Source organism: Gorilla gorilla, chromosome 9 (genome assembly GCF_029281585.2).
Source record: "Gorilla gorilla gorilla isolate KB3781 chromosome 9, NHGRI_mGorGor1-v2.1_pri, whole genome shotgun sequence".
Classification (NCBI taxonomy): Eukaryota; Metazoa; Chordata; class Mammalia; order Primates; family Hominidae; genus Gorilla; species Gorilla gorilla.
Genome location: NC_073233.2, coordinates 21,629,358 through 21,641,375, shown reverse-complemented (window position 1 = coordinate 21,641,375; position 12,018 = coordinate 21,629,358). Strand labels below are relative to the sequence as shown.

The following is a 12,018-nucleotide window of genomic DNA, read 5'->3' as shown; positions in this document are numbered from 1 at the left end:
TCATTCCTGGTTCTTCTTTCTGAAGCAAGGCTCCAAGGAGGGATATTATTTGCTTCTACCTATAACCCCCCTGTCTTCTCCTTCTCTAAAACAAGTTTCATAAATCCTGTTACTTGATGGTTTGCTTCAGGCCCAGAGTAATACTGGTTGCTTTTCAGAGGAATAAGAAAGGATGTAGACTTTTCTACCTGTGCCTATTATTCTCAGTTTGGCCCCATCCTAACCTTACCCAAATCCAATCTCTACTCTTCTCTGCCCTGCTCTCTTCTAAAGAGGCTGGTTCCAGAGGATTTCATAACTGGCTCTTACCAGAGTACTAGCCAATGGGAGGCACTGGAAGGAGGTCAGAAGGTGAGAAGAGATGGTCTGGGTACTTCTGTCCTGCTGCCTCCCTGCCCAGACTCCATGTCCCTCACAGCGGCTGAGTCCCTATGGCTCCCACCGGATAAGCCCTTCTGCCACAACTGCAGCTGTCAGTGGACTTTGGTAACACTATCATCTCACTTGACCCTTCTGCTCTTAGGATGGTAAGGGCTTACCTTGGTGGTTAGTCTCTGGGTGACTCAGCATCCCTCAATAGCTCCCTTAACTCGGCATTCAAGTCTCCAAATAGTCTCTTTACTAAAACTTTTGTTATTTGAACCACCTGAGTTAAATTCTGTTTCCTACTAGGCCCCTGGTTGATATACATGCACCTTCATAATAAAGGTTGCAGTGTAGAAATTTTCAACATTATATATTATCCGAAGAGCTACTCTCCTTTAATCTCTTCCAGTTCTGTGATATTAGCGACCAACTAGCCTGATATTGAGGAATGGGCAGAACTTTGACCCTGAATGCAAAAGGCTGCGATTTAGTCTTCATTCTGTATGCTTTGGGGAAAAATCATTTGCTTCCCCTCAACACCGGCCTCAGTTTCCTCACCATAAAATTAGTATTAAACTAGATCAGTGATTCTCAAAGTAGGGCCCCTGATCTCTGGGGAGTCCTAAGACACATTCAGGAGCTCTGTGAGGTCGAAACTATTTTTATAAAAATACTAAGAAGTTATTTACCTTTCTCCACTTATTGACATTTGCACTAATGGTGCAAAAGCAATGGTAAGTAAAATTGCACCTTAATATGATCAAGGCAGTGGCACCAAATTGTACTTATAGTTATTGTATTCTTCACTGCCACACACTCAAATTTTTAAAATGCCAATTCCACTTAGGAATATCCTTGATGAAGCAGTAAAAATTATTAAGTGTATTAAATTCTGACCCCTGGTACATGCCATTTTAACTATTCCGAGTGATATGAGAACTGCATTTCAGGCACTTCTACTGTATGCCAAAGCAGAATGCATGTCAGTTTCAAGAGAAAGGCACTTGTGTGATTGTTTCAATTGCAGTATCAACTAGTTGCTTTTTCTGTGGAACACTACCTTTACTTGAAAGAACAATTGACAAACTGTGGTTATTGAGACTGAGGAGTTTGGCAGATATTTTCTCAAAAATGAACAAAGCGAGTCCGTCTCCTCAAGGGAAACAACTGACAGTATTTGTTGCCAATGACAAAATTTATGCTTTCAAGCTTGATAGTTTCCCAATATTTAAAAACTTTTCAGATGAGATCATGATATTAACAAAAGTTGTTTGTTGATATCATACAATGAAAGTTGCCAATATCTGAACAATCTGCACAACTCAGTGAAATATATATATATAAATATATATGTGTATATATATATATAAATATATGTATATATATATAAATATATATGTGTATATATATATATATATATATATACACCTTATTTCTAAAAATGGAAGCTTTGTATAAGGACTCAGAAGACCTTGGTTTGAATCCAGGGTCTGCCATTTTCTTGCTACTTCAGCTCCATTGTTGTATCTGTAAAATGAGTTTCCTCTCTGTAAAATGGGTATGTAGTAGTAAATGTTAATATCTATACTGAGAATAATATAAAACAAGTCCATGGCACCTGGTTAATGTTGCACAAGTGTTTTCTATCGTAATAATAATAATCATCATCACATTAGGTGGGAGGACCTAGACATTACCTTTGTATATAGCATATGACTTCAGCACAAAGGCTTTGGTAATAGATATTGCCAGAATCAAATCCTAGCACCACTTACTAGCTACTGACCTTGTGCAAGTAATTTAATAATCTGATCATATGTAATAACATATATGAATATACTAATTAATACTCGTGTGATTATTGTGAGGAATAAATTAGATAATGCAAATTAGATGCTTAGCCCAGGACTTGGTTCATTAGGTTAACTCATGTAAACTAGTAATTGGGAATTTAAGAAATGTTTATTGAAACATTATTATAATCATGATTTTACACAATTATATTATATTGTATAAATTATATCACAATATGATGGCATTTATATTTTCAAAAGGATCCCCAGATTTTTGTGATACTTTCAAGCAGTGAAATTGGTAAACCAGCTCTCTCTAAAAAAAAAAAAAAAGCGAAAGCTGTGCTGTATAGCATCTGTGAATTTCTGTGGTGTAAATACTCCCACTATGGCCAATTTCAACATGAGGGCTCATGAAGTAGCTCATGGCTACCAACGCAAGGTCACTGAGTGCAGAGTTGGGAAGAAAGTCTCACAGTTGTCCCTTGTGAGTGGGCATGAGCTGGCTTCAGCACACTACTGCTTTCAAGTATACTTTTGAGGAGGAATCATTCAATAAGCCTCATCTGAGGATTCTATTCACCAGGAGGTGAACAGGAGGTTACACAAAAGCAAAGAAGCCAAAGGAAGCAGGGTTTCTGGTGCCTTTGGGTGTATTTTTGAAAGTCACTTTGGTTTCTCACTAAATCACTCAGAACTTAACCTATTTATACACCTACGAAAACAAGACAATTCTGTATGTACTTTTAATGGTTGGAAAAGTTTTTGGGGAATGAAACCTGGGAAGCAAGAACTTAGTTTAAAATACAATTTAATAAGAAAATCTGGGATACATTTTATATGATTCCATTTATTAAAGAAAAAGAAACTTCTTTCCAATATATTCTACCCAATTATTAAATTCATTTTAGATTTTTGGGAAGAGCAAATCCAACTTAAAAAAAAAAAAACTTGCTAGGCAGTTGAAATCCTCTGGTTCCAAAGTTTTAAAAAATGAGGCAAGATTGTATAGTGAGAGTAGAAAAAATAAGATGAAGTGGAATCACCCATGACAATTTGTCATATTGGTCATTACGAATTTCAACATCTGCAACTGAAAAGCTACAGAAATCAAAAAATAAAACACAAAGAAGATTCCCAAGGACCACAGACTGTTTGATGATGTTGCTCTAAGATTTCGCCCTCCATTTATTTCACACAAAAATAAGTTAAGTATAAATAAGATGAGGAGAGCTGGTATGTACTCAGATGTGTTCACTGGTGCGTAGTCAGAGGGGGTGTGAGAACAGCCAAATGTATTTCTTCTCCCACACTCACTAAACAAAACTCTCCTCCATGTTGCTGCAGAGTAAGAAGGAGTCCACCAGCCGAGGCTGGACCAACTGCTGAAAGTCAGAGTCCTGGAGGCCTTCGGGGCAGACCCCAGCCAATCTACGCAGAGCAGCCTGGGGAGAAGACAGAAGAGGTGACACATGTCAGACTGGGCCATGTCAGGTACATGTATTTCCTTCACCTACCCTGAAATGTGCATTTCAGAAAGTGGTGCATTTACCAGACAATTTGGGTTGATCATCATGTTAGCCACTTGGCATCTCAGTCACCATCTTGGTCACCTGGTCAACATAGCAACCACATCTCTTGGTCAGCTAGCTTTATTTGCACCTTGATCACTAAGATAGATGTCATCTGAAAGCTGTTAATAATCTTAAAAATGGTCTTTATTATTTCCAGATCCCTAGAGTAACCTTAGAACAGCAAGAACTATTCATTCATCCATAAATTCAGCAAGGTCCTGTAGAAAGCACTATGGAAAAAAGAGGAAAAGAGAGAGAGAACATATTGTGAAAGTAGATAGGGATTCTGCTGCTGAGAAATTCAACACCTGGCAAGGGGGATGAACAGGAAAGAGAGGTGCTGGCAGAATAAAATCACTCCCCAGCTCCCCACACAATGAGCAATGAGTATGCTATTTCTATTTTGTGTCCATGTGTCCTTGCTCATATTCTTAATCTGCAGCCCAGTGCTCTACCTCTGAGCTATACCCCCTCCTCCTTGCTCATACTCTTACTTGTGACTTGAAGTGACTTCCTGCTCCTGCCTATTGTCACCTCCCCCATGAAGCCTTCCCCAATTATCCTGAAGCAGAGACAGTCCATCCCTCCCTCCCCTGTGCAACCAGGGCCCCTGGGCTGACCTCAAGCTTCTCACACTTGACCGTAACTAGCTTTTAGGTATTTATCTCCCACACTAGACTCTGAGCTCCTCGAGAGTAAGGATCTTGTTTTCTATTTCTCTGTATCTATAGCAGACAACACAGAGGTTGGCACAGGGCTCAATAAATGTTGGCTGAAAAGAAATGAATAAACGAAGTGCTTTAATATTGAGATCTGCTGATAGAGCAACCTGAAACTAAATGTGAGCTGTGCACCTACCTAGACCTGTTTACCAGTTAACTGAGACAATGCATGCTAAGTGCTTGATAAATATTGATTTCTTCCCTCTTCCTGAGCATATACACAGCAGGGAACAAGGTGCCCCTCCTCTCCCACCCCTGGAAGCAAAAAGAGTGGGGGAATATCTAGAATGTCAAAAGAAGCAAAGAAGGAGGTAATGCAAACACTGAGAATCTCCCCATAGCACCTCACTTAATCCCTACATGATGCTGCAAGCTAAGTGTCATGATCTGCCTTTTGGAAATAAGGAAACTAGGGCTCAGAGAGGGAAAGCGGCCTTCCAGACATCACACAGGAGTCTGACTCCAGGGCACTCAGACCTATGCACACAGGTAGGATGCTGCAACCCCAGGATACAAGGTTATATTGAGCACATGGCAGGGGTACCGCTCATTACCTGGACATGGCAGGTAGCCTGTTGCTGAGAAATCAGGCCAACAAAGTGAAAAGAGAGGATAGTTTGAGCTGGTTGCTGGGAGTCACAGGTGCTGTCATGCCCAGGCCAGGTCAAAGAGAAGGAGCGTGTGTCTCTGTGCATTAATGAGCAGGGTCTGGACCCTAGCAACAGGAAGTAGACTCCCCAGAACTGTCTCTAACACACACATCTCGACTCTCATGGGGCATGGTTTACCCCATAGGCTAACAAGGGTAAACTTCACAGCACTTTCTGATTCTTGGCTCCAACTGGGAAAGATAACCCCATTTTCCCTGAGTTGTCACCATGAAAACAGAACCAGGGATTTTCTGAAGATGAGGAAATAAGGCCACCAATGCATTTTTGCATCATTAGGGATAAAAATAAAGCAAGAAGGGAGACAAGGAGACACAGAGAAATAGAACATAGACCTATCAAGAGAGCAAATAAGACAGAAAAGGGAAATAGCCAAGAAACAGAGAAAAAGAGACAACAGAGAAAAAAGAACAAGAAGGAAATATTAAAACAGACAGAGATGAACTTGGTGAAGAAAAAAGACCAAGTATAAAAAAAAGATGGAGAAAAAAAAAGAAATAGTGGCAAAGAAAATAAAAGAGAGAGCCCTTAGGGGGAGGGGAGATAATAGGAGAGAGGTAGGGTGAGGTAAGGAGGCAGAGAGAAAAAGGAAGGAGTAGAGAGGGAGAGAAAGGAGTTATGGTGATAAAAAGAGGGGAGGAAGGGAAAGAAGAAAAAGAAACTGCTAAGAGAGAAGGCAAACCCTAGAAAGAGAGCAAAGCAGAAACCAAAACACAACAGAGAGTGGCAGAGAGAGAAGAGACACCCTTACCTCCCCAGGGTCCCCAGAAAGTCTACAGGACATGAATCCTACAGTAGCTCAGAGCACCCCCTCCTCAGTGTGCAGCAGCCTCAAAGGACCCTGCACCCTTGCCAACCCTTCTCTCAGCCTCTGCTTCTCTGGGAGGGTTAAGCAGCTAGTCATCCTAGAATCTCATTCCCAGACAGCCTGAAAACACCCAAGCATTAAACAAGCCTGGCAACCTACTGACAGCTGCTTCATTCAGGAAAAATCCATTCTTTTTGGGAGAGACGATCTGCACTGCCACTTTCCCAGACAGGGGAGACAATAAGTGAAATTTCCTCCCTCTACCTGAAGGGAGCCTTTGAAGCTGGAAAGGCCTTGGGGAAGAGCAGGAATGGTGGCTTCTAACTCCATCTGCCAGGCTAGGCTCCAAGTGAATCTCACCAGCCAGGAGACCACACTCGAATGTTGGAACACTCCTAGGGACAAACCATGGACACCCCCAAGACTGGGAGCTAGGAAAAGGGGAAGCAAGTCTGTCAGTCCCCAAATCAATTAATACATAGTCACCAAACTCAAGGTCCCATGGATATACAAAATGCTGGAAAAAGTCCCCTGCCCTGGGAAGGTTCCAGGCTAGAGGGGGAAAAGTACAAATCCTCCTCCATGAGTCAGTGCTGGAGACCAGTGCTGTAAGAGAGTGAGAGAGAAAGAGCATGGCTTGGAACAAGATGATCTGGTTGAAAAGTGCAGGCCTCTAGAATCAGGCAGGCCTATGTCTGAATTCCAAGAGCCTCCCCTTAAAACACCTGGGACAAAGATAATGGAACCTGCCTTGGACTTGGTCAAACAAAACCCAAGAGAGGAGGCTCAGGTTCATGCTGTGTACTCTCTGGCTTTGCACCACAGAGAGCTCCTGGAAAATTTTGTGAAGAAGAGAGATTTAGATCTAAGCTTGGAAGGATTGGCAGAATTTTAATACACAGAGTTACAGAGAAAACATTTGCTGGGAGCAAGGATCACGGCAGAGTTCAAGGTGCTCTGGCTTAGCCCAGGTGGACAGGGCCTGGAGACAGTGGTAGGTCTGCAAGCCCTAGGGATGGGTTGGAGCCAGACTGAGAAGGGCCAAACAGATGGACAGTGGCCCAGAGATAATGAGGAACCACAGAAAGGTTCCATGGGGGTTTCATGAAAGTGTCATGATTATAAAGTGTCATTAGGAAAATTAACTCAGAAGCCACACGGAGAATGGATTAGGGAGGGAGGGGTTCTCTTCAGCATCAACAAACTCATCCACAAGATATAATCCTTTTTCGGCTTGAAAGTCCTTCAAGTGATTAAAGATAGTAGCTAAGCTCTTCTGTGTGCTCTCCTTCACACTAATAAAAATGATAGCTGTAATAATCACAAGCCTTCATATCTGAATGGAGTTTTATAGTTTCCCAAGTGCTTTCAATGCTACCAACATTTCCTCAGGGCCTATTCAGTGTCAGGCAGTGGTAGTTGGGGCCAATCATTACATGTTAATTTCCTCTCACTTCACTTGCTAGAACAGGCAGAATTAAGAGGATCTGTGAACTTGAATGAGAAAAAGTTACATCTTTATTTTCACCAATCTGTAACTGAAACTTAGCATTTCCTTCAGTTGCAATGTGAATGCAGCAATAAACCATGGCATCTTCGCAATCCCTGTGATTTGTGATTTCCCAGTAGAAATTACAAATACTTTCACAGCCCATGAAAGTTGTTGAAAATATTTTCAAATACCATTTATGGTCCGCATGAGTCAAGATGACAATACTTATTAGACTTACTGCTAGGTCTTATTTAATGATGTGTTGACTAAAAAGCAAATATATTAATATATCACATACTTAAATAGTTTAATAATTTTTAATATAATTCGTTTTGGTTTTAATTCTATATATTTTATTTTTTTGCATTTAAAGGATTATTCTGAGAAGGGCTCCATAAGCTTCACCAGACCACCAAAGACACAAAAAGATTAAGATGGCCTTGAATGTGCCAAAATAAAAACCACAGCAGGAGGGCAGAGATTTTTGTCTTTTTTACCTGCAGCTGTATCCCCATAGCCTAGAACAGTGAATGGAACACAGAATCATTCCATAAACATTTATTGAATAAAATGTATAGCACTGAGTGACTTATCAAATGTCACACAGCTCATTAATGGTACAACCAAGACAGGTCTGATTGACTGCAATGCCCCACTGTTTCTACAACTGCGCAATGCCCATCAGAAACTCCCAGAAAAGAGACAAGCTCAGCTCAAAATGGGCTGAGGAGAGGACTTTACTGTGAGACAGCTTGAAGGATCTTTAAATCCATTACTTCCCCCTTATGTTCTTTGATCACAAGAGCCAGCACTTTCTTCTGGAAGTTAAGGGTTGTGTTTATAGAGTGGCTTCCCTACTCCTAAATGTTTCTAAATGGAAGCTACTCTACTTTGGGAGTCCTTAGAGACCTAGTAGGGAAGAATATATAGACGAAGCATGCATTTTCTGTCTGGTACTATTGATTATTTCATGGTGGACCCCTAGCAAAAAGAAGTTGGGTGGGGACTTCCTAGGATACACTTGCTTGTGTTCAAGGTGAGGATCCAGGTGGCTGCTGAATAGTCCACTCTGTCTTGTCGTGTTCCTTCTCTTTCTATTCCACAAAGGAGGAGAGAGCTACAATGCTGGAAGAGCACCAGCAGATGGGCTCCCTGTAGGGATAAGTGGAGGCTTTTCTCACTTTATTCCCTTTGGAATAGGCAGGGGATATCCCTATCCTAGCTCCCATGTTCTGCAGGCACCATGACATAGACACGACCAGCTAGCGTTCCACATGAACCTCAAAGGTTCCTGATTCCTAAAATTGTAGTGGTAGAACAGAGGGAAGAGGGAGTTTCTCAGCCCTCATCTTTCACACATATGACCTCATATAATTTTCATCATGATTTTATGAATTAAGCGAAACAAATATTACAATGTTCACAATCCTAAAGAGAAAAGCTAAAGCCCAGAGAGGTTTTATGGCTTACTGAAGCCAGCCACAGCACAGCCGGTTCTCCTGGCCCCCTTGGCTGCATTCCGAAGGCCAGGGGAAAAGCTGCGGGAAGACTGAGAACTCACCAGGCAGGCCACAAGCACGGCATCACTGCTGTTCCTCTCTGATGGGGATCTGCAGAGCTCGATGAGACGGGACATGCCTGTAGGAGACACAGGGAGAGCCTCAGGCCCAGGACAGGGTCCAGCCAGGCCTGACCCAGAGGTTCTGGGCCTCCCTTGCACACCCAATCTGCCAGAGAAGGGGACTGAACCCACCTGGGGGAGGCTGTGGTGGAAACTTACTACTCCCTCAGTGGTGAACAGACCCGGATCAGGGTCAGGCCAAGCTGAAGAATCCAAGCCAAACCCACAGATGTGGGTTAACATTTGAATCTTTACCAGACGAAATTCCTAACTGTGTCTTTTTTTTTCTCAAGTGCCAATTTCAATCAGAAAATATACTGTGGCTAAAATAACATAAAACTACAGACTCTACTAATATTTCCTAGGGCTTTACTGAGGAGAGTTAAGTGAATGACTTAGCTTTGCAATGCAGACTGACTTCTTTTTACACTTTAAGAAAAAAAAGACACCCTCATTATACGATAGTAGTAGAAGGTATGCAAATGCAGTCTGTGTGTCCATCTTCTGTGAGTTCTTGAAGGAACAGGAACCCTCTGCTGCCCCAGGCTGTCCCTCTGGGTACCTGGATGATTGGTGACACTGCCATGCCTTTTCTCATGCTTCTTCCTGAAGAGCCCTTTCTCAGCCTTCACATAGGAGCAACTTACCCATCAAACCACAGCAGAGGACTCACCCCCGTGTTAAACCATTCTTTGACTCACCCAGATAAACATGAGCTACTTCTTGTGCATGCCAAATACACCATGGACATGCTTTGGGTGTCACTCCCATGATACTGAAGTGAGAATATCTCTTTTTTTATCTGTCACCTCCATGAGGCTGTGAGCCCCTGGGGTCAGGACAATGTCATATCCAGTGTCACATGCCCAGCGCTCAGAACAGAGCTTAGCGTAGGGTGGGTGCTCTGACAATATTTGTTGGGTAAATAAGTGACTAACTGAATGAATGAGCATGTTAATGGGTGAATTAATGAATGAGTTAATAGTGAATAATGAAGTCATGAATGGGTTAATGAATAAATGAACTAAAGGATAAATTAATGAGTAAATGAACAAGTGAGTAGAAAAGTAAATAAATGAGTATATGAATAACTGAGCAAGTGAATAAATGAATGAGTGAATGAAAGAATGGGGTTCTTATTAACAGTCTGCAGGTGAGTCACTGTTCTGGCCAACTTTCACCTCTCTAGGTTCTTTCTCCCTCTTGCTTCAGCCCCAAGTTACAAACTAGACCAGGGGCTGCACCCCTGAGCCTCCACCCCTGAGCCCCCAGAGACAGGGCTTATGCCAGCCAGCTCTTGCCCTGTGTCCACTGTTGCCACTGTGAAATCAGAGCTGCTCCCACCCCCAATACCCCCACTCCACTCCAGCCACAGACAGAAAGCACCACTCACAGCTGAGCCGCACGGCCTCCCGTGCCACATCTGGGTCTCGGCTGAGACGAGCCAGGGTCACTGCAGCTTTCTGCTGGACTCGCTCACAGGCTGCCACTTCGGCAGGAGTCCCAGACCTTGGTTTTTCAGACAACATGCCCATGATAAGCTGGACCCCTAGGCAGGAAGCAAGGAACAGTTGGTACCTACCCCAGCATGGAGCCTTCCCCATGGGGCCAGCTGGACAGATGGCTGCAGGGTGCAAGCAAAGGCTGTCAGGATGACTTCAGGGGTCTCACCCACAGGGAGGAAGCTGGACAAGGCTGTTCCTCCATGCCTTCTTCTCCTGAGGGTGTCTCCATGTACCAAGTCACTATACTTGGGAGGAGCATCTGAAGACATCTTTATTTTTTAATGCTATTATTGAGCTTTTTACTACACACTCAGCACTGTGCTAAATGCATAGTAAATGCATAATGCCCTAAAACCTTCCAGTAGCCTCATGTATTAGGTACCATTACAATTCCATTTTGAAGCCCAGAGAGAAGTGAAGTATCTTGCCCAGTGTCACATGGTTAGCAGTTGGGGGAGCCACTATTAAAATTCAGATGTAGCATCACATTTAGGATTAAGAAAACGAAAGAAACTCAGATAACTGGTTTCTCTACATCACCTCTTCACTTCTGATACTGGCTGTATCTGAGACAGGTCCAGTGGTGATGAATCCCCCAGGTAAGAGGTGATCCAAACCTAAGCTGGATATTGACTAGATCAAATGTTTTAGAGTAAATTCAAGCTGGAAAAGGGTGCAGTAGTTAGACTGAGAGATTTCGACCGAATAATCTCTGCTGAGAAGCCTCCTACCTCTCCCTGAAACCAGATTTGTCTTCTGATTGTTCTAGAAACCGTACCCATGTCCACTCATACCTCCTTGCCTTTACCCACTCTTTCTTTCTACAAGGGATGCCGTTTTCCCTCTTGATGCTCCATCTAAAAAACTCCACCCTGCAGGTTGTAGCAAAAGTTCATCTTCTGTGTGAGCTGTTGCCCAACTGCCCATCCCACACTCCCCTCTTCTGCACCCACTGGCTCCTGCCAGCTTAGAACTTAAGCCAGACATGACCCAAGGATATAGTTTTGCTTTGTTTTGTTGCCCCACACAGTGTCTACAATTTTTTAGATTTTTGATAGTGTGCTAATTGGAGGATTTCTATAAAAATCTAGATTTCTGACTTCTGAAACTGCCTCCTGAATTTTAACCCTAGGACCTCATTTCTGCACAACAAATTGTTAAAGCTTATTATGAGTTCCTTCTTTAAAAGAGATTGATCCTGTCTCTGGTGAGCTCGCCTCGTCCATTTACATTACCTGTCTGAATTTTGTAGGCATCTAAGTTTGCAACCTGTGATTTAGACCACGGACTCTCATAGCCCGGTCTGCACAACAAGATTTGCCCTGTCCAGACCTAAGAGGCCTGTCTTCCAGTAGACCCCAGTTGCATTGACACCATTGTTGATTCCTCAAATCCTGCCCTGCTTTGGAAAATAGCTCCTTCATTAAACTCTCTTCAGGTAAACCCCATGAGACTGCCACTGTTTCCTG

The 12,018-nt window shown here is 42.8% G+C and overlaps 1 protein-coding gene across 1 annotated transcript in view; it reads right to left on the bottom strand.

Moving 5' to 3' along the window:
• Positions 1-2,989: 2,989 nt before the first annotated feature.
• Positions 2,990-12,018, bottom strand: part of INSC (INSC spindle orientation adaptor protein) — a 134,749-nt gene continuing 125,720 nt past the window's right edge. Inside the window, exons 11-13 of the mRNA XM_004050750.5 lie at positions 10,438-10,593; positions 8,985-9,061; positions 2,990-3,604 (exon numbers count right to left, since the gene is read on the bottom strand). Of these exons, the coding sequence (XP_004050798.5) occupies positions 3,476-3,604; positions 8,985-9,061; positions 10,438-10,593 (362 nt within the window). The 3' untranslated portion in view covers positions 2,990-3,475. The remainder of the gene's footprint in view (positions 3,605-8,984; positions 9,062-10,437; positions 10,594-12,018) is intronic.